The sequence below is a fragment of the Alosa pseudoharengus genome, unplaced genomic scaffold (assembly GCF_046254945.1).
Source record: "Alosa pseudoharengus isolate Yale_2024_CS ecotype anadromous, Long Island Sound unplaced genomic scaffold, YU_APseudo_1.1 YU_APseudo_1.1_scf_3, whole genome shotgun sequence".
Lineage (NCBI taxonomy): Eukaryota > Metazoa > Chordata > Actinopteri > Clupeiformes > Clupeidae > Alosa > Alosa pseudoharengus.
The window spans coordinates 22,988,048-23,011,425 of NW_027468718.1; the positions used below are offsets into that span (position 1 = coordinate 22,988,048).

General features: G+C 44.1%; 1 protein-coding gene across 1 annotated transcript in view; it reads left to right on the forward strand.

Moving 5' to 3' along the window:
- epha3 (eph receptor A3) overlaps positions 1-23,378 on the forward strand; it is a 77,359-nt gene that overhangs the window by 41,102 nt on the left and 12,879 nt on the right. The window contains exons 4-13 of the mRNA XM_076263605.1: positions 1,568-1,723; positions 4,241-4,576; positions 9,077-9,201; positions 13,686-13,848; positions 14,807-14,909; positions 15,468-15,532; positions 15,863-15,988; positions 17,459-17,644; positions 20,748-20,809; positions 22,947-23,156. Coding sequence (XP_076119720.1) covers positions 1,568-1,723; positions 4,241-4,576; positions 9,077-9,201; positions 13,686-13,848; positions 14,807-14,909; positions 15,468-15,532; positions 15,863-15,988; positions 17,459-17,644; positions 20,748-20,809; positions 22,947-23,156 — 1,532 coding nt within the window. The remainder of the gene's footprint in view (positions 1-1,567; positions 1,724-4,240; positions 4,577-9,076; positions 9,202-13,685; positions 13,849-14,806; positions 14,910-15,467; positions 15,533-15,862; positions 15,989-17,458; positions 17,645-20,747; positions 20,810-22,946; positions 23,157-23,378) is intronic.

Consider the following 23,378-nt stretch of genomic DNA (forward strand, 5'->3'; position numbering starts at 1 on the left):
ATTACCAGCTTTTATCAGTTTAGTGTTGCTCAGCAAGACACTGACAAATTGGGGAAAGAAGTTGCTAGGACAGTGTGAGCCACCCCCTGCAAACGGCTGTCTAGACCAAGCAGCGCTCCAGTAGAGCTGAGGCTCCATCAAACTCCAAAGGGGAAAAAAAATCTAAGAATAGATCAGTCTCTGTAGTGTTGTTGGCTGATCATTTATACAGTTATTTCTGTTTTTACACATTTCCGTGTATAAATGAAGAGTTTGGTTCCATAACACTAAATGCCCGGTTTTAAAAACATTAAAAAGTCAGGCTATTTAATTGTATATTTCCGATATTACTCAAATTGTAGTTGTGTTGTTTTGATTGAGTAAAGATAACAAAAAAATAACAATACCCAATTACAGTTCTAATACAATTACAGTAATTGAAAACAAAATGTAAAAAAAATATATATTTATGAAAATTCATTAAAATGGTGGATATAGCGTTTTGGAACCAAACTCTTCAAATTCTCTGTCCATATCAAGGATCAGTGACAGGGTATGTTTTAGCTCCATGAGATATTCAAAGATATTTGTTGTGTGTTCATTTGTTATGTAGGCTATACCAGGACTAAATCACAGGCCATTTATAGTCTCATATTATTGGGTCTTACAAAGCAGAATCCACAGTTTCTCCAAGAATTCACTTTCTAATGACTCTTTTTCTTGTGGTCATTTCTGCACATGCAGCAAAAGATCAGAAGAGCAACAAAAGCAGCAGTAAATGAGTTTTGTGTGAAATAGCTTATACAGTCTGCTTGTATCTGCATCTGTTTATGGCATATTTTTATATTTATGGTCCATCCTGCAATGATTTCTGATCATTGTGTGCACTTGTGTAATTTGTTATGGAGAGAGAGGGCTTGCATATGGAAAGGCCATTCTTGCTGACTGAGAGCTGTGCTTCATGTCCAGGGTGTATCCAGTGACAGGTATTGAACATGCAACAGGAGAAGAGTAGAATGCAGATGGGCACCAGGCTCAGTAATTAACACGCTCGCTGTGATTCCTTCCCCTTCATTAAAGCTAATGGAATGGGATGCTCATAAATAGCATTGGATGAGCTGCTGTGTACAATTGAACAGCACAGATATTTGAAGAGCTGTATTTGCATAATTCATGCAACATCCCTTACATTTGGTTTCCAAAAGAGCCAGGCATAGCTCATTAAATATATTTATATATATATTATGTATTTTATTGAGCATTCAAAGTCTAACCTTATGTTGTTGCTTCTTTTAAATGGAACTCATTTGAACATATTCCCATGCTTACATGTGCTTTTTATTTTTCTGTATGTTTATGTTTTCTTCCTCTAAATATCTGTGATTGGTTTAGTTGGTACTGAACATACAGTATACAGATAAAGTATCTGCATACATGGAGGATGTTACAGAGTTGTATTAATGTCCTCATCTCTTATCTCTCCCTCTCTCTCTCTCTCTCTCTGTCTCTCTCCCTCTGTCTCTCTCTCTCTCTGTCTCTCTCTGTGTCTGTGTCTATCTTTCTCTCTCTACTTTACTTCTTCTCACAGTCTGCAGGCCTGGTTTCTACAAGGCCTCTCCAGGCAACGTGAAGTGCTCCAAGTGTCCCCCACATAGCTTCACCCATCAGGAGGGTTCAGTGCACTGCTCCTGCGAGAAGAACTACTTCCGTGCTGAGGGTGACCCTGCCTCCATGGCCTGCACACGTACGTTGATTACCTTTGATATGTATGCTTTGTACTCCATGCAGAATGAGAAAAGTGAAAATTGTAGCCTTCCTCCACATGCAATTCCAATGCATGATTAGTTCAAGAATGCCTTCCTGCAGGCCCTATTGCATGTGTTCAATGGTGCTTTTCCGTGGTCTGCATCTTTGCGAGGATGTGTTTGTGCTATAAAAGATGAATTTGTGTTGGCTGGCCGAGACTGAGCTTCTGATCCTCCACAGCTCTCTCTCTCCCTGGAGCGCCCAGTGAGTGGAGACCCTCGCTTTGTTTATTTTTAACCATTTTAACCAGCAGGCCCCAGCGGGGTGGAGCTGCAGCGAGCAACCTAACCCATTCTCTTTTATACAGGAGAAAATGCAGATGGTAGACAGACAAACACAGTGAGACTGCCAAGCGCTCCACAACACATTACCATAAAACATGGCATTCCTATCAGTGCTAATTTGCATCATATACAGTAGAGGAAAAAGAATGAGAGCCACGTGGAAATCTGAGGCCAAGTTCAATTGGGTGTCTCGCGCTATATCCAAGGTAGTCTACAGATTGGGTCATACAACGCTCATACGTGGAACATTAATGCACAAGCTATTCACAGTCATCAATTCCACTTGATCTCTTGTGGCCAGTTTCAACTGTAGATTATGATGTGCCCAATTGGTTCCCCTGTTCTCTCCCTGTCCCTCCCCCTTCCCATGCCTAAATGGTAACATTGATAGAGGCAGGTCTGAGACGAGCTGAAACAGCCGATATGAGTTTGAGCCTCTGGTGAAGTCACAGAGCTTAAATTATCACATTTATCTACACTGAGTCTCCAGAGATGTGTGGATGGTCCCCTGACTTTCACAGATAAAGTCAAGCACAACTAATGCGCGGAAATGCTTATTTTAAAGTAATTAATCTGCCAAGGTTATGTGGAGTTCTTCCTTTGATGTTTTTTTATATCAGATATTGGATGCTTGGCTGATCTAAAAATAACGAAAAAAGAGGTCATGTTTACTTATTTATTACTCAACTGCTTTAAGTTTTACTTTCATATTTTCATCATGGCCTAATCACAAAATTATTTTGGTAAGATACAGTAATTGAGCTATATTGTATGTTTTACATTCATGAACATCTGTGTATATTGATGTTTATGTCTTCCTGTCAGTATTTGATGTTTCCCATAAAGCCCATTCTCATTAATTACACACAGAGGCAAGGATATGTGAACCATAAAGCAGATGTAGACAAATGTGTAGTTCTGTTGGTGGGTGCTGTAGTTGCAGGACAGTGGTAGCACAGTCATTATGTCCACACCTATGGACACACACAGTATGATTGCTCTGTCTCATTCCCTGCCAGGTTGGTTTGATCCATCATCTCCATTCTGTAGACTGCATCTGATTTTGTTTTGTAATTTTTGTTTTGTAACACTACACTCTACAGGACGTGAAATGAACTGAGTAATGTAGTCGTATTAGACCATAACCTCGTACAGTACATCTACTGCAGTATCTTTAATGGCTTCATGCTTGACGGCAAGGCTCCAGACTTGTGTAACATTTTCATGTCAAATAAAAAAGACTTTTTTACCTTTAAACCCATTTATAGAAAATGATTGTGTTAGTCTCAGGCTCAGCATGATTACATTGCTCTGATAAAGACGTGTGTCCTGCTTCAGTGTCTCCACTTCTTATGTGAAACAGAACGGGCTTCACAAGCCTGCTATTTTTATCAGAAGGAAATACTTTTCTGTCCCTTTCCTCACTTTTATAGCAACATTCTTTTAAAGCCAATCTAACAAACACAGAGATATCTTTTCCCTCCATAACTAATAATACGTTATGAAAATAATGAAAAGTTTAGAAATGTTCTGCCAGTACTTTCATGTGTGCCAATACTTGATAAAGATATGCAAAAAGACAGGCTCCAGCTCAATTTTCACATCAGACCAACTGCTACAGTGGTTTCCAGACATTTGGGTTTCAGTAGAGTTTAATCAGTTACCGGTATATAGGACACATATACTGTATTGAACTAGCTTACGTATATTTAATGTCTGTCTCAGACAAATATTTTATTTTGAATATGAGAGTATGCCTTTCAAATGGTGTTGTATAAGGCTGAATTTCTATTACTACAGTATATATGCCAAATGTCTTGAATATAACACTGGATTTTTGTTTAATGCATTTTTATGTAAATATAAAATTATTTTAATTTTGATTAAAATTATTGATTTGTTTTTACTCGTTACGTCGAAAAGAATATTTAAAGATTTGTTTTAAAGCACCAGCATTTTGTTGTAAAATTACATATCACTTAAAGATAAACAACTTTGTCCACAACCTGTCAGTCCACCATGAAGTGAATAACATAATGCCATCTCAAAACACAAAGTATCCTATCCTATTTCTAAACGTCTATGGACTCTGTTTTATCTGCCAATTCAAAGGTGGACTTTGGCGTCCCACTTTAGACTAATGCTCTCCGATGGATTTCCTCTGTCTCCAGGGCCTCCCTCCGCCCCACGCAATGTCATCTCAGTGATCAATGAGACGTCGGTGATCCTGGACTGGAGCTGGCCAGAGGACACGGGCGGCCGAAAGGATTTGTCCTTCAACGTGGTGTGTAAGCGCTGCTGGCCAGGGCCGCGGCTTTGTGAGCCGTGTCGAGGGACGGTACGCTTCCTGCCCCGTGCCATGGGACTCCACAACACCACGGTCACCGTGGCCGACCTTCTGGCCCACACCAACTACACCTTTGAGATCGAGGCGTTGAATGGAGTGTCTGCGCTGGTGTCCACCCATCGGCAGTATGCTGCTGTCACCATAACAACCAACCAAGCAGGTGAGGTTTCTGGACTATGTGAGCCTAGATCATGGCACAGTTGGTGACACACACACACACACACACACACACACACACACACACACACACACACACACGCACAAAATGTCAACAAACATTTCCTGAAAATGATCAATTACTTCCTCAGCCCTCAACAGTTACGTGCAATGCCTGATAAAATTGCATTTCCACAAGATCATCATGCATGACTATCTAGACTGTGGACTGTATGTGTGTGTGTGTGTGTGTGTGTGTGTGTGTGTCTGTGTCTGTGTGTGTGTGTCTGTGTGGGTTTGTATCGGAATGGAGGAGATGACTTCAGTGTGACTGTGGGTAGGGCTGAGGGCAGGAGGTTGTGTCATGACCTGGCAGGTTACAGTAGAGGCAGTGAGATGCAGACTGCAGACGCCCATCTGCTTCCCATTCAGGTCGGGTTTCCCCAGGCGAAGACGTGCATCTCTTTCCTCTCCGATCCTGAGGGACGGCAGCCTCTGCCTCCTCCGTCTCCTCTGTCAGCTTCGCCTTGGCTTTTAAGTGATAGGTGCAGGCCCTAGGAGATGATTTAGTACAGGGCTTATACTTGAGCTTTGGAGCGCTGCAGCTCCATGTCATAAAAGAAGAGTAGGCAGAGGACTACTGTAGATCAAAGGCTAAAGATTGATCGCTTTGCACCCGTATTCCACAGGGACCAGTTGACTAGAGTTTAAACCTTGTAATGCCCTTAGCATGATGGTGAGAATCCTGCAGCTTCCTTCTGCTAATGCCTTATTGGTGCACTGCAACCTGTTACAATAGTACAAGGCAGATGGATTTTTAACAAAGGCTGTTATCATGCCATCTGATCTCAACGGGATGTGTGGGGATAACACTTTGCACTGTTGTAGTGCTTTATCAGTGCAGGAGAGTCTCACATGGAGATGAACTTCTGTTTTTGACATTTTACAACAAATAAGACCATGACATTTGGATTAAGACTTTTATCAAACAAAGTTACGGTCTAGAGAGACTATTATCTTCTTAATTGTTATCACAGCTGCTGTGGCCCATTAGAAAGTGCTGCTGCTGTGCTGACAGACCTGTAAACCTGTGAAGAGAGGGGTTGTAAATATAGAGAGATACTGAGAAATGGAACTATATATGGCTTCAGCAATACCACTGTGGTTTCTGTGTAGACAGGTGATTCACTGCTGCTAATTTCAGTTATAAAAATCTCTTTATTATCAGTTATATAAATCTCATTATTAATCAAAGAGGTTTCCCAGAGAGGAAGTTGTGCTCCAATACATTACGTCTCATTGGTTTATTTTGACTCGCAGTACACACAAAGATACACACATACTCACACATATTTGCACACACACACATATGCAGACACTCAACTTTTCTATTATTCTATATTTGCTTTGGAGTGCACAACAGGGCTGCAAAGTAAGCACAAAGCCCTTGTCCTTGAGTCACTTTCCAATATGTAAACATGCCAACTGCCACTGCAACTATAAAACTGGTTTCAGTTCAGACTAGCCTCCTCGTCCAGGAGGGCTCCCAAACAAGCGAGGTCTTGAGCCCTCTTGCCACTGACCTGATCCTGCTGCACTGGGCTCCATAATCCAGCCACCTTTACAGTCCCATAAAGAGGAGGCTGGAGGAGGGAGATGGACGTGTGAATGGCTGATCTTCCCCAGCGGGGGACTGCAGCTGTGCTCTTGGCGCATTTATGAGGGGGGCTCTCGGGGATGTCAGCGCAGCTCCCTCATCATGCTCTAAACACCACCGGCATGTGTGGAGCAGCCACAGGGAGGACAGCACATGCAATCTGCCCTCCGTGTTAGTGCAGTGCAGTGCAGTGCATTCCACCTAGCTCCCATAGCATCCAAGGTCCTCCAGACACCACCCCCCCCTGACTAATAAATAAATACATAATGTGCCATTGTAAATTAAACACACATATTTCTGTTTTCCAGCAACATATTAGGAAGCATAGGCCAATATTTTACAGCATTGTACAATATATTCAATGAAATACCAACATGCTGCATTAAATGGATCCATAATCCAGTCATATTGAGCACTGCTGGTTGGGAAATATTTTTGAAATAATATTGCAGGGATGTGATGTAGCCCTACTGTTTAATACATGGGATCACAAGAGTGGCTCCCGAATCAGACGTTTCAGCGATTTCACTCAGATTCTCAAAGGCATAATTCTGTCGCGATTGAGGCGCCTGTCCCATACCTCAAGTTTTTTGGTAAATGCAGTAATCTTATCTGCTAGGTGAGGTAGGTGCTTGTCTTTGCCTTGTAACTGGATATTTAACTCATTGAGCTTTCCAAATATATTGTTAAGATAGGCCAGCTTCGTCAAGAAATGTTCATTAGTGAACGTGCTTGCAGATTCAAACATGCGCTCTTCCTCCAAGAAGAGGCGACTCGGAGCTCAAACACGCGCGACAGCACTTTACCTCGGGAAAGCCACCTTGTCTCGCTGTGAAACAGTACAGCCTTTTGGTCAGCTCCCATCTCCTCGCAAAGTGCGGAGAATAGACACGCTTTTAAGGGCCGGGTCTTGGTGAAATTCACCACTCTCACAACCTCGTTAAAAATCTCATTCAGGTCGGGACTAACTAAGCTGCCTTGACACAAGCGCTTCCCTATGAAAAACACAGTGCATCCATTGCGCATCGGGTGCTACCTTGGCCTAGGCTACAGATAAAAAAATAAATAGGGGGCGCTGTGGCGCAACAGGCTACAGCGCCCGTACCATGAACGGGTCCAAGCATCCACGGGGACCCAGGTTCGAATCCGACCTGCGGTCATGTCCCGATCCCACCCTATCTCTCTCTTTCCCACTCACTTCCTGTCAAGCTTCACTGTCCTGTTGGAATAAAAGCAAAAAACTTAAAAAATAAATAAAAAACCTCCTGTTTTTCACGTCAGTTCGCGCCACACCTGGCATGTCTCCGCGACCGAGTAGTGGGTGGGCGACCCACAGTTTGAGAAACGCTGAGTTAGTGCGACATGTTAGCCTTGCTACCAGGACTGAAACGATAAAAAGCCTCAGCAGTACTAAGACTAGAGTCAAGTCTTGGGTGGAAGGAGGGAGGAAGGAAGTGTCCAATGCAGACATGTAGCCACACTTGGGGCCTCTTTCCCACACACTAATCCCTTGTGCCATGTGGAGGACATTTGTTGACTCAGTGCCCTGCACAGAACCTTTCATTCTCCCCTACTCTTTCATTCAAAATCAGCACTGGTCTCAGTTCTCCTGTTGAAACATAGAAATGGAGCAATACAACCAGCCACACCTGTGCAACTGTGCAAGGGCTTGGTAGTCTGTGTCTAATCCATAAGCAGGGTTGGGATTTGGTCCTGCATTAGAGGTTACCCCCCCCCCCCCCCCCCCACGCCACACACACACACACACAATTTTGAAACTTCATAGGCTTGCAATTGGCAGGATATAGTCTTACCTTTTCTGCATGCACTTTGGGAGGTCATGCTTTTTTTCCTTTAGTACTTTGAGACCATCAACCATTGCTAGCTGGCGCTGGAGAAAGCTGAGAAAGATACCAAGTGTCAAGAAAGCCTGGAGCCCAGACGCTGTAAATCAGAATCACCATAAACTGTGGCAGCTATAAAACTTCAATAATACCTTTCCTATCAGAACTTAAGGGATGGGAGCTCTTGTGCTGGGGGAGCAGACTCACTCCATCTGGATTCATTAACAGGAAAAAATAACTGCCAAGGGAGAGAAAAAATAGGACATTTTTAAAGTGTATAATCACAATCAAGAGAAGCCTGAACATTTCAAAGAACAACATGTTTTTTCCTGTGGTCTAATAAAATTAAAACACGGGGCAGTTGGATGCCTTCATGGCCTCCATGCTGGTTTACAATTAGAGAGCTGTAAAATTGAAAGAAAAAGGAGTGAGAGAGAGAGAGACGGGCGGAGGCTGGGCTGGAGCTCTGACTTGAATTATGGACGCAGATTGAGACCATGTGAAGCACTGAACCAAAAGTACCATGGGGGAGAGGAATGCTTCGACTTCATTGGATTTGAAATAGAACGGGTGGCACTGATTCATACTCATGCTGCTTGTCTTCACTTTGATAGAGTGGCCTCAGTTCCAGCCAGATGTATGAAGGTCTTTGATTTGATTCAGTCTTTGGGACACCAGTATTGTATGTCTGAGTCCTGAACTCCTATAGCTTGCAGTCTGACCCCAACGAAGAGCAAATTCAATTATGTCAACAGGAAGTATTCACAGGATGCAAAATGCAAAATGTTGAATACTTTCCTAATCCTTTGAACTTCCTGTGAACTGCAGCTCCATGGTCATACTATGCGGCCATAGGTAGTGTTGGCACTAATCCTGTCTTTTCTCCTTTGTTCCTTGCTCTTTCTGTCCTTTTCTGTCTATTTTACTCTTTGGACACATTCTCTCTCTCTCTCTCTCTCTCTCTCTCTCTCTCTCTCTCTCTCTCTCTCTTTCATGTCTCCAGCACCTTCCCCAGTCACAGTCATCAGAAAGGACAGGACTTCCCGGAACAGCATCGCACTCTCCTGGCTGGAGCCGGAGAGACCCAATGGCATCATCCTGGATTATGAGGTCAAGTACTATGAGAAGGTGAGGGCAGGTCTTTGTGCTAGTGCTCACACTAGCATTAGCATTCTAACTGGGTCTGTGCCTCCCTCAGTGACCCCATCATGCTGCTTTAATCCAAATTACAGCTACACATGGCCGAGAGGCATGGCTCTGGTCATTAGTTCATATGGCTTCAAACAAAATCAATGGAGGCTAAGTTCAAGAACAAACCACTGTGGCACGGTAGTCTCGAGGGGTTTTGTCTTCATCCAGGCGCTTTCTCTTCTGCTCCAGAGTCTAGTGTAACGAGCGGCTTGTCACGTCGGAAACTCTTCCCACCAGCCAGTAAAAATGTCAAATGTCTCCAACTTTGATCCCATTGAGTGTTCACGTCAGGAATCCTTCCTGATCTTAGCACCTCTCTCCTGTTAAAGCCATGTGTTACAGGAGCCCCGGCTCTCTCCTCCTCAAGAACCCCCCCCCCCCCCCCCATTTCACACAATAGCCTGCTCTCTCCCGTGGCGATCCCGTTCTGCCGGCCTCCTCCCAGGTCTCCTCTCAGCCGCCGTGTGATTAATGAAGCGTGCACGGATTCGGTCCTGATTGACTTAATGCGCTGAATGGCGGGGTGAGCTTTGTTGTCCCACATCAATGCTGCTCTTTTCCACAGTCCTGAGAGCAGGCTGGGGTCGGTCCTCTCAGCCTGTCAGGTTGCGTGATGGGGCCGCTGCCACGTGAGATGGACTGGGTCACATCTCCCTGTGACGGGCCGAGCTGAGGAAGGCCGCCGCTTTTGGGTTTGGCATCTAAGTGGGGCCTGACATTGTGGGAGCCTCCTTGCCCAAACTGGCAGGGGATCTGAGGGCCATGAAAGACAGCTCTAGAACAGTCTCCCATGGCAACTGGCCATAACCCTGCCACAGAAAAAACATTCCATCGTCTAGTGGGTAAACGTTTTGACTGTATGACCACACACACATTTGCACGCACCCCATTTCATTTAGTCTTTTAACAATTCAGATCAAGTTAAAGTGCAAAATTGTTTACCTGTTGTTAATGTAATTCTTCACTTATGGACAACACTCTCAGGCGTAGTAAAAGCCTTGAATTCCATCATGGATGAGATTTTGTCTGTGAAATGATTCTTTCCAGACATAAGGTCTAAAATCGAGCTTAATGGAGAGAGGGTTTATTACCAACAATAAATATGTCTTCAAGGTCTCTATGTGAAAATGAACAGTGAGCAAATTGCTGCCCTTCGGTGCGGTCCAGGATGAACTATCTGTGACATTTGATACAGAAATTAGCCACGGAGACCATTTTAATCACTCAAGAGAGGGATGGCCCTTTTGGGGATCATCAGAACTGTTTTTTTCTGCCACATTTTTACGAGCTTGTTTCACAGAAGATATAAGCTCATCTTTCCTTGGCTGAATGGCCACACAGAGCGACACTCAAGATTGATGCCGAACCCAGATCCACTGACACCACTGTTCAATCTGCTGGCAAAAACGAGGGTTGGCAAGGCCTGCCAGACCCCCATGCTCCACACAGAGGACCTTTGTAATGTGTCTTTCAGGATGAGCAGTCAGGCTCCAAATCTTGGCCTTTGGAAATGCCCCGGCCTGGCCTGGCCTTAATCCCCTTATTTGCAAGCAAAAAGGCGGCTCATCTCCAGCTCGTCTTACAGTCTGGCACAGGTACACCACAGGGCCTCCAGAAATCTGCTATGTCTCATTTGACCCTGGGTGGCACAGTGTTTTCTCCCTTGCACAATAAAATTCAGTCTGCCCCCGCCATTGATTCCTGTTAATTACACAACAGTATGCGGAGCAGCCCCATCAGGCGTGGCTGGTGGCTCCCAAATCCCACACAGTTGGTGCTGCCATGTGGAAAAGCCAGGGACACCCTCTAAACCTCTTGTGCCCCTGATCAAAGCTGGCAAAAGATGACAGAGGGCCCCCACCTACACACACAAAATTAACCGTCTCCCCCACCGCCACACACACACACACACACACACACACAAAATTGGATCCTCAGTCTTCAACTTAACGCTGCTCACAGTGACCACAGAAATACATGCAGACCTCAGCACACAACCTCTTTACAAAAAGTGCCTAAAGGCAGAGCGCTGGCGTCAATCTTCCCAGTTCAAAACGACCTGGTGTTTACAGAGAGGGATGTTGTGTACCACAAATCCAAACAAACAGCACTAAACGCCTGCCTGAATAGTGGTAAGAGGCACGGCACCTATAGCACGGCAGCTCCTGTGAGAAACTCACCGACTCCTCTCTCTCAACAAGGTGCTCATGCTGCTTCACTTAAGATAAAGCTCGATTTGATTACATGCTAGGCAGGGTGAAACACTTTACCCTCTCTTGGTGTATATATCAAATGCATGCATATGGGATGCCTTGAAAGAAGGCTTACAACGTGAGGGTGTCTAAATATGAGAACCCTAATCATAAGCGTTTCCCAGAATGAGGAGGAATCATCCTGACTCCACAGTTTTTCTCTCCCACATTAGAATCTCTTCTAATTGCACTGAGCATGAAGATAAGGCTCTGTTGAGCTCTTAAGGAAAATAAGTATTGTGGGAATACATGTTTGATTATTTTTTCTGTTTTATCATATTAATCTTAGGGTGAAAAAGAAACATTGAACATTTTTCTCTAATTTAAGTGTTTATTTGCTTTAAGGCTTGCTTGGAAAGAATGCCTGTTGAAATGCTCTTCTTATTTACTCAATTTCTGGTTTTCCTTTGCCAGAGAATATTGTAACATAAGTCCAGATTGTGTTATTTATATTGCCAAAGCAGAACATGACAAACATATTAAATTCCAACAATAATGTAGACACTGAAAAGTAACATTCGCACGCCTTGTCAAATGCCAGTGCTGTGAGTTTCCTGACGTCTGTAAGGAGTCTGACTGGAACATGTGTTAGGAGAACGTCCATCAGGCAAAAGTTCTGACACACCTGTGGGTGATTTTGAAGAGACCACATGACGCTGTGAGCACTGAACAGTGACAACCTGGGAAAGATTTAGGTCTTTACATGAGGACTCAAACAACACAACAGCGATGTTGGATTTAGAAAGAAATGAAGTTTCTCTCAAATTCAGTTTTTGGCCTATCTGTATGCCTAACTGTGTAGTTAAAGGAGAAGTCCGGCAAGTTTTCACACAGATCTGTTTTTTGAGGTCACCGAGTACTGTCAGTATGAGAAAAAAAACAACAACACAGTGCTACACTTTTGCGGCATTTTTAAAATCATTGTTTTTTTTGTACCGACAGCACTCGGTGGCCTCGAGAAACAGAGATCTATGTGAGATCTATATGTCCTTTGAGTATGGAAACGACATCTTGTGAAGGAGATTGGTGTGTTCACTGAAATCTCATATTTTATCGCTCCTCACCAAAAACGTCTTGAGTTTTTGTAGCCATCTGTCTTTAGGTTAAACTTCCTTAATGAAGCCCAACTTTGACCTGTACAGTTTACATGTTACAAAACAAAACTGACAGTGCACTGCATGCCAATGTGTGGTAAAGAGGATCAGTATACCATTTTGTTCTTGGAAATTGTGGATGGGCTTATGCATTCGTTTGCCCAGTTGATTCTCACTCTGATTAGTGGATAAGAGCATTTTATATTTAAATCCGTTATATGTAACTGTAGCCTTTTCCTGTCATCTGGCAGCACTTCACTGTTATAGGACATACCAGTCGTCATCAACAAACCAATTAGCATGTTTCGTCTAGACATGAAACTTAATAGAGTTCATTCTGCTACGTGTTTGCTGTACCCCCAAAATGATTCTCACAAATCTCATTTACCATTAATTACTTCAGCATGGGGTAATGTTATAGCACCAGCAGTGGGTACGGCAAGCTTTGCTTAAAGGTCAGGGATGGAGCCAAATGCCAGCCATCCTCCATGTGCCTCTGGAGAGTGAGATGGCAGCTGCCTCCTTCAGCGCTCAGAAAGCCCAGAGACGAGCAGAAGCATGGGGACAGCGCACGCGCATTGCTTACTCGGTGGGACGCAGGACAAAGAAACTGCTCTTTTCCTTCTTCATGAATTTCTGACCCGGACAAATAGTTAAGAGTTTGACTCCATGCTTTTTTCCCCCCTCCAGTCAGAAGCACATCTGGAAACAATGGCTTGAAAGTAAAGACTGCCTATAAATCCGTTGCCATTTTTGCTGGTAGAGAGGATCAGCACACCACAGAGATCTTTAGAAAAGCCATAAAAAATAATGGTGGCAATTTATCAAGCAGAGCTGGCAGAGTCCCCAATGGCAGTGGACACACCTGATTACAAAGACACATTTCTACACAGGGGACTAACTCACATGATATGCTTTCTGTCCCTTGGTGTTCATGCAAAAGCTGTCAGTATGCAGGTGGCAGCGTCCAGCTAGAGTCGCTTATCATCGCATTCACTACTGGTGGTTAAACGTATCCCTGCTGTCACCATGTCCGTCTTTCTACAGGCTCTTTTTCTCTTTGTGTGTCTTGCAGCAGGAGCAAGAGACCAGCTACACCATCCTGAGGTCTAAGGGCACCAACGTGACCCTGAACGGGTTAAAACCGGACACCACGTACCTGCTTCAGATCCGCGCCCGCACTGCAGCTGGCTACGGGAGCAGCAGCCGCAAGTTTGAGTTTGAGACTAGCCCTGACTGTGAGCACTGCTTTCCTCATCATGCGCCACTCACTGTTAACATTGTCACTGCCGTCTCTGTCAATAAGTTGTCTGCAGACAAATGTACCCCAAAGCATGTGCATTGCACAGTTGCTATTTTCATTCTTCATTGCAAGGGTTAGAAACAAAACTAGTTTGTGAAATTAGTAAAATTCGATAATTTGCAGTTATGATTGAAGGTTTTAGCTTTCCCTTGGTGAAAGTGACTCATTTATGGGCAATCAATGAAGTACAGTTGTTCTACTAGAGTTTCACAATCAGCGCAGAGTCTCCCAGCAGTCATTACGCCTTTGCAGACCTCCACTAGGAAAACAGACCCGTCTCTCCGGTGGTTCTTGACCAGAGAGATATGTGAAAAATGGTATAAATCTCAAGTGGAAATAACCCTCATTCTTCATGGTGGGTTCTGAATCCCCGCTCGGAGGAAACTAGTCTCCCAATCCTCATTGTGTTTCAGCAGAGCAGCAAGCGCACAGAGCAATCCCACACACTAATGGGCCTCTAATGGCCCCGGCTTATTTAAAGAAAATAATCTGTCTGAGGAGTCAACTAAAGTAATCATTTGAACGAATACGAGGGGAAAAGATTGGATCATGATGAATGATTGTGACAAACACAGATTGAACAGCTCTGCCTCACACTGAGGAGGTGGATGTTGCCCATAAGTTAGCACTCAAGAAATGAACCGCTGACTTACTGCTATACACTTCAAATTGTACAGCACCTGAGAAGACACCTCTATAATTTTTCTGAATAGATTCTTGAAAAAGGACAGGCTTTAATATTCACGTGTTAACAGGTAGATTTGTTGTTACACTTGCTGAACTTATTTTAAAATGTAAATGTCAGTGAAGGCATGTAAACACCAAATACACATTTTAGTGCTATAGGGGTGAGAAGCGTTGACTCTGATCTCTTATCTGTGTGTTCTCTGTAGCGTTCTCTATCTCCAGTGAGAACAGCCAGGTTGTGCTGATAGCCATCTCCTCTGCTGTTGCCATCATCTTGCTGTCTGTGGTGCTCTACATTGTGATTGGCAGGTGAGTTTATCGCCAGCATACCAGCATACAAGCAATACGTGCTGTGTATATGAACATTTTGAGAAATGGATGTGTGTGTGTGTTTACTGACATGTGTTCATGGGACAGTGAGGAATAGATGTGGCTTTACACCACCAATCAGTGCGAAATGCATGTAGGATTCTCCCAAGAACCTTCCTTTCACCAACCTCTGCCCCCTCCCCCAGCGACCCATTGCAACCCCCCTTTTCTTGTGATACATTTGGCAGAAGATGTGTTATTTCTCCTCTCTGTCCCATACCCAGTGTAAGGGGTGACATGAGTGCAGAGGATCATGTCATGCATAAGGGGCTGATCTTGGGAACCCGTGCAGCTGAGGAGTGTATAAACCTCTTATTACGGAACACAAAAATACTGTTCTGCCTCAGAGCTAAGCAAAACAGTCAGGTCTGTCTGCTGGCTCGAGCCCCTGTTCAGCCCTGTGCCTGTCACTGTTCTGTGACTGCACTTTACAAAGCCAGCGCTGCAGTGAGGAGCCACTGGCGGTAATTAATGCCTTTCCTCTGCTTTAATTGGCAGGTTTTGTGGTTACAGCAAATCCAAACATCCAGACGAAAAGAGGCTTCAGTTTGGCAATGGGCACTGTGAGTATATTTATCTGTGCCTCCGTGTTTGTCTTCCTATTGTTCCCGTGTCCAAGTGTAGAGCGGGACTTTGAATTTTGTTACTATTTTCCTGACACTTTCTCATTTTGAATCCATGATCAATGCAACCACAGTTTCCTGTTAACAAATGCAAGTCAGCGTGCTGTGCTACGAACTATTAGAAGCAAGATTAGAGGGCAGCACTATAGTGGCTGCCAAACATATGTCCTGGCAGTTTGGTTGAGAGAGCACACGCTCAGTATGATGCTGAGTTTTTGCTCATTTGCTTTGTGGCTGTTTGATTTTCTAACAATCCTATTTTCCTCTTAGTGAGGCTCCCGGGAATCAGGACATATGTGGATCCCCACACATACGAGGACCCCTGTCAGGCAGTACATGAGTTTGCCAAAGAGTTGGATGCGTCCTGTATAGCTATTGACAAAGTTGTTGGTGCAGGTAAGCCAAATAACCATGCCCCTCCTCATAGAACATAACATATTAAAGTATTTAAGTATAGAATACATAAGCTAGTGATATGCAATTACACTCCTCAAAACTCCCCAAAGTTACCACACCTCTCTTAGTGGTTATCTCAACAGTGTGTGTGTGTGTATGTGTGTGTGTGTGTGTGTGTGTGAGAGAGAGAGAGAGAGAGAGAACACATCAGTTTGCTTCACATCTTTCGGCTGCCCTTAATAGAGTGGCTGCCTGTTGCCAGAGAAATGGAATATGGGTAATGCTTCCACACCCCCAGCTGGGATGTTATTTTCCAGCCCCCCACAGCCCCCTTGCTTACAGGCACTTTGGGTTTCGGAGGTCTTAAATAGCTAGTCGGCGTCAGAGACAGAGTAATGCCATGTGATTCATGCTTCCAGCAGACAATAGGCTAGATGATGGTATGTGACATCTAATGACACATCCTCTCTGGCAGACGTACTCTAGAGTCACCCTATAAAGCCTTCACACAAACTTCAACATTTACCACCGTCTTATAAAATCTCCTACTCGCTTAAATGCTGTTGCTTGATTGGAGCTGTCATTTCTTTATTGTTAAGATGGGTGAATAAAACAGAGCTGTTGATACATTAACTGTGGATTCTGTGTGTGTGTGTGTGTGTGTGTGTATGTGTGTGTGTGTGTGTGTGTGTGTGTGTGTGTCTGTTGGACAGTGTGTGATGAAGAATAGCCATCCATTCATTTCAATTTAGAATAGAAGTCATGTCCAGCCCACTGGTTGAGCTTCATCTTCCAGTCCTTCTCATTAGACTGATTGCAAGACAGAGGATTATGTAGGTTTTCAGTGAACTTTACTGTTACTGTACGGACGGTCAGCAATGTGTCTATCCAGCGGCCAAGCCCAGCAGGGCGGCTGTTTGGACAGCTTGCAATTATTCCTGCTAAGCTTTTCCAGATATCAGCCCTGTGTTTCCCCTCCTCTCCTTTCCTCAACCTGGATAGGAAATAATTGCACATGAAATTACGCAAGGAGGACATGATCCTGGCCTGGATATCTTTCTGGTGACATCACCTCAATCTCTTTTGCATCCATCCAAGTCTCTGTCACCGCACGTCTCAGCGAGAGGGCTCAACCCCTCGTGCGGAGCTCTTTGAAGTGGACTGGCTGGCTCATTCGGCTGGGAACTACCCTGGAAAAACTTACACCTGCATGGCCACGTGCCTTTAGAAATGGCTTTAGAAGATTGGCTCCTTCCTAAGAGCAGTGAAAATACAGATGCCCTTGAGCCATGTTTATTGTTATACATGGAAACCTTTGATAAGTGGTCATAACATGTGCTGTAAAAATTGTAGACATTGGCAGAGACAGTAAACCATTTTTAAGGGTAAGAGCATAATAGAATTTGTTCGGTAGGAAAAACTGACAAAGGGTCACATTCCAGTAAAATTAACCGTGCACTCTCTCTCCAGGAGAATTTGGGGAGGTTTGCAGTGGGCGCCTCAAACTGCCCTCAAAAAAAGAGATCTGTGTGGCCATTAAGACTCTGAAGGCAGGCTACACGGAAAAGCAGAGGCGGGATTTCCTGAGTGAGGCGAGCATCATGGGACAGTTTGACCACCCCAACATCATCAGGCTGGAAGGCGTGGTCACACGAAGTAAGTGGGCTTTCTCTGCAGTGCATTCCACCATCATAAAACAACATGTAGTTGTTACACAGTGTAAAGTTATTTCTGTCCAGTAACTATAAACTTCATGGGATGAAGAGAAAAAAATCAGGATTACACCATTAAAAAAAAAACAGTTGAATATTCATCTCCCATCACTGCTCACAGGCTTTTTGAGTCCGTTTTGTTTCTGTAATTCTCAGCCCAGACGGCACATACACAAAAGAGGAATACGGTGATGAAGCCGGTGGAATTGTTGCAGTAAGAGGGTTGTGGATTTTGACTATTGAGTAATTCCAGATTGCCGTGTCATGTAGTAGAGTATGGAACATGACTTGCTGAGTTTTTTTCTCTGATTTATAATATTTTAATCAAAGCTATGGATTTCTTATTTTTGCTAAATAAATGTCAACTTTACGTATCACCCTTGCATGCAAGCACGTAAAGTTTATACATAAATTATTGTGTAACTTCAAATTCAGTATATAAATCAAATGCCACAAAAGTCCCAAAAAGCTATTGTTGTACTGACTTAACTCTCATAGTCAAGGGTCAATTTTCAAACCAAGGCAAAGCATTTACACACCATCATAAATTTCAGCAGCTTAATCTCTATTAATGTAAATTTACGTCTTTCCAATGGTTTATAATGTAAATAGCAAAAAAGCCGAACCGTGGTACTCCACCCAACTGTGTCTCGCACTTGGATTTTATTTTTTTCACTTTGCCATTCAGAGGAAACATTGTTGAACCCAAAGTCACAGGTCTTCAAAACAATTACTGACAGTGATACGATAAGAACAATTTATTGTAGATCATTTTAGAAGTTAGATCTAAATTTAGATATAAATCTGAATCTAAATCTCAATTTCATTATGACAGTCATAATATTTCAAGGTATAGGTTTGTGTGTGTGTGTGTGTGTGTGTGTGTGTGTGTGTGTGTGTGTGTGTGTGTGTGTGTGTGTGTGTGTGGCTTTAATTATGAATGTCTGTTCTTTGGAAATTACGCTAAAAAGAAACAACTTTGACCAGCCTTCTCTGTACCAATCATTTTTATTGCTTGCCGAAATCCTTGCCAGGCTGGACTGCATATTCAGCATTTTGTCTGATCAAAGTCTTACAGAATGTATCCAACAGTTTGTCAAGTTTTGATTCATTTCAAATAGTATCAGAAGAGGAATGCAGAATGTGCCTTTCATGTATATGATTCCTCGTAAAATTGAATTATGATTCTTGTCTGGTTAATTTTGCAGTTCTTTCTCAGCAAAAAAATCCATCTTGTAAATAACAAGTGGATGTTAATTGTAAACAACTGGGACTGGGACACTAGGTTTAGTTTTAGGGATTGTTTGTATGTTTACTATTTTCTGTCTGTCTGTGAATGTTTGTGCATGAGAGTCTATGTATATGTTAGTATGTGTTTGTGGTTCTGTGTGCGTGGAAATGTGAGTGGGCATGTCGCTGCGATCGTATCTGCGTCTGCCTCAGTGTTTTGGTGAGGGGAGTGGCTGCGTGGCTTGGCTGAGCATATGTGCGTGATTGAAAGCAGCTCCAGGCTCCAGTGTTTTGGCAGTGCGGGGGACGGGGAGGCTGGCATGTGTCTCCCCACGGCCTCTGACGCGGGGTGATTTATTAACTAGCCCCTGTTAATTCTTAATAATCCAGAGAGTTTCACACCCCATTTAACCTGCTGCTTTTGGCTTCGCGTTCGGCAAAATATTTGCAGAGCTGCAATTGCCGCTTCACGAAGGAATTGTGCCTGCAATACTGATTACGAGCCTGCTCCCAGGATCAAAAGCTCAGGCCTTGAGTTGGGGGAGTGGAGGCCATATTTTTATTATCTGGAACCATAAAAGCCGTCTGCCCCATGTGTGGGAGTCACTTTATCAAGGCTCATTGTAACAGGAGAGGGTTTGTTTGACTCTATCTAAGAGTGTTTGGAATGAGAATGGCTCTCATGGATGGGGAAAGTGCTTTGCAGCTCTATCTTGAGGACTTACAGGTTTGCCTGTCAGTCAGTGGAGCCCATGAGGTAAACGCACTCCCATAAAGTCTGTGAGCTATGAGATAGGGCAGGATGTGTGTGATTCGACATGTTGCATTAATTGGGTGACTTTTTATCAACTCAGCGCATATTGACTGTATGTACTGTATTTTATAAACACCATCTATCATTCTGGACTGTAGGCAGTTTTGAGAGCAGGATATGTGGAGCCAGATGTGTGGTATTCACATTGATACATGCACATGTGAGGCATGAAAGAGAGGAAATAGAGCCATCTGTCAGACAAACATTTCGTGACCATACAGCCAGTGGCTGGCCCGCTCCTGATTTAAGGACCGCCTTTTTTCTCTCTCTCCTTCTCTGGTGGACATGGAGCATCAGTGGAGATTGAAATAAGGTGCAGATGATAAAAGCAGTAAGTTACAGGCCACGGTGACGGCAGAGTAAAGCTGTCTGGGGGCTTGACAGCTGACCTCAGGGGCTCTCTAAATTCACTCAGACTCCTCTTTTCATCCCAGAGGAAGTTCTCGTGAACCCACAGCCGCTGCAAGTTGTCATGTTGACCGTTTCTGCCAGGGTCACGGACGTCATGTGGGAGGCACACAGTACAGGGCAAGGCCGTGCATAGTTCTGTGGCATTTGGAGGTTGCCTTAGATGTGCTGGAACTGGAAAAGCCAACTTGGCCCAGTGGCCTCGTAAACCTGTATAAAGTACAGCTGCCACATCTCTGATTTTACTCTGATTCCCAAATGAGGCTGAGCAGAACGCCACAAATCTTCTTTTTAACTCAGTATCATTTATTTTATTTTAAGATGAGGTGAGTATTTTTGCAAAATCATGACAATGAATCTTTTATTTCTTTGCTTTGAATGGTTGGTGTGTGCTGGAGATATTTTCATCTCAGACCATTTGCATTTCTGTAATCTCAGGAGAGAAAACTTTTCAAAAAGCATTTTGATGCATTGCATTTCGGTGTGATGCGAAGTGAATTATTCCTTCAGACACGGAGCTTTTAGAATAATTCTAAGAATAACTAGACTAAAAAGATTAAGAGGGAAATAAATCTCCAATTTTCTCTCCCCTCAGGTAAGCCGGTGATGATTGTGACGGAGTACATGGAGAATGGTTCCTTGGACAGCTTCCTGCGAGTGAGTATGACACCCCTCGGCTCCACTAATGACATTCTATTATGTATGATCAGAGGCAAGGCTCCAGGAGCGGTGAGCTCTCCTTCTAACAGGCTTTAAATACCTGCCCCCTCCCCTCCTCTCACCCTGACGTCTGCAGCACAGCCATTAATCGACTTGTCTTCTACCCGTACGTGTTGACTACCTTACGGCAGACACAGATCTCTCTCTCTCTCTCCCTCTCTCTCTCTCTCTCTGACATCTAGTACAGGATCTTTTTTTTCCACTGAAGGAAAAAAGCTCTTCTATTCTGGGTTCCTTCAATGCATTTTTTGTAAGCAGCTGTGTGTTTAGTCCTTGATTAGTGTGGAACTGTGTCTTTCTAGCCTTTATCAAACACAGACTTGGGCCTGGGAGTGGAGGGGGGAGAAAAAAAAAAAAGTGAAATGAATCCCGACCAGGCTGTCACGTGGAGGATGAACAGGCAGGCGGAAGCGGGTGCTGGAGAGTGGCCGCCTGCCCACCAGCCTGCCAGCTCCGCTCCGCTCAGCCGTGCCAGATAAACAGCCCGGGCCTCACACTGTCCTTCACACACCGCGCCCCATTACCAAATCACCAGCGCTGCAAAAACAAACAAGCAAACAACAGGCTGCGTGTCGCGCGGGCCGGGGCGAGACATGGCCACTCTGGAAAGTGCTGATAGCTTCATTAACGAGCTCATTAAGTGGGTCAGCTTAACCTCTGCAAGCTGCCATCAGGGCTTAGCAGCGCTAGCGCACCTGACACATGTGTTCAACACGGCTTTGTGTCATTTCTCAGCCACTTTGCCATCCGCAGGACCTCGGCCAGGCGCTATCTGCTGGTGTGGAGCATGATTAACTGTCGGGACCTCAACACACGATAGTTCACACTGCTGCAGCGTACTGTGAAAAGGGAGAGAGAAAAGCAAAACATACATTCCCCGTGGAAGTGGAGGGTATGAGTCATTTTGATGAGAAACTTGTGCATCCAAAGGCGGCAGTCCAGATTCCCTGAGTTACGCAGTGCACTTAACGTTAAATAGAGGGTCTGGATTATTGAAATTAGCCATACCATAACATTAAAACAACATGAGCAAACATGATTTTCAGTTTTTGGGGGAGCTATCTGAACTGTATTCCATATGTGCCTGCACAGCATCCCACCCACAGAAAAAAAAGCGACCCAGAGCACAGTTGCAGTATTCTGCAGCAATTTCCTGCTGCTTTGAGAGTGGCCTGCACTCCATCAGAGCAAACTGTCATCCCTCACTGAATGCATTTGCTCACTGCCGCTCATGTCACTATTATTAGCAAGTCTTTGAACTTGCTCAGGCTTCACTCTGTTCCAGGTGGTCCAGTGTTTATTTTAATCCAAAAGTATTTTACATTCAGTACATAAACAAAGCTCCCGACTGGCTTTCATTCACACAAAAAAGACGTTGGTAAAAGAGAGAGTCGGAAAAAAGAGACAGACAGAGAGCAAGCAGAGAGAGAGCTAAAGAGTGCAGCTATCGAACAAGCTGCCTGGAAGGAGCCTGCAGTTGCCTGTCTTTGGTAAAAGAATCCCTTCTCTAGAGTCCTCTGAAGAATCAATGCTATCTCACTCCTCCTGTCTTCTCTTTCCGTCTGAGATAGCGCTTCCTCTGGGTGTTTATCTTCCACGTCCTCTTCAGGCATCAACTGCCCATCACTCTGCATATAAACCCAGCACACTACAGTGTAAACATAGCCTAGGGCAACATGTCATGATGCTGTATATGTCCCTCATTCTGTTTCATATATACTGCTGTAGGTGTTTTATGGATGATGTATTTGCTTTCACATTGCACTCACCATTTGCTTAGCAGATATTTGTTGAGCGGTTGAATTGAGGTAAAACCCACCATTTAAGGAAATTCCAGTGACAGGGTTGAGATTCCAACTAAGTCATACATCAGCATATCAACACATTAAAGAGTTTTGGCTCTCATGGCCAGTCAGGTTTTTAAAAGGAGTGAGATCATTTCATAGGTCGCTGGAAAGTCTGAGTGGGACTCTGATAATTTGCTAATGATTGTTCCGTTGACATGTCCAGTCTGCTTGTGATTTTCTGGCCCACGCTATATCAACTGCCCTCTCTCTCTCTCTCTTTCGGCTAGAAACACGACGCACAGTTCACCGTCATCCAGCTGGTGGGGATGCTGCGTGGCATCGCCTCGGGCATGAAATACCTCTCAGACATGGGCTACGTCCACAGAGATCTGGCCGCCCGCAACATCTTGGTCAACAGCAACCTGGTGTGTAAAGTGTCTGACTTCGGCCTGTCCAGGGTGCTGGAGGACGACCCCGAGGCTGCCTACACAACACGGGTGAGCAAGAAAAGCAGCCGTCGCCGTACCAAACTCCCTGACAAATCTGTTTTAAACTGCTGAGAGTAAGTCATCCATACAAGCAAGCCCTCCAATAAGCCATCCTCCTTTTCTTCCACATCATTTTAGTGCAGCTCCTGCCTACATTACAATGATATACAGATTTACACAAATAGCAAAAAAACAAACAAAAAAACAAACAAAAATAAAACCCAAACAAAC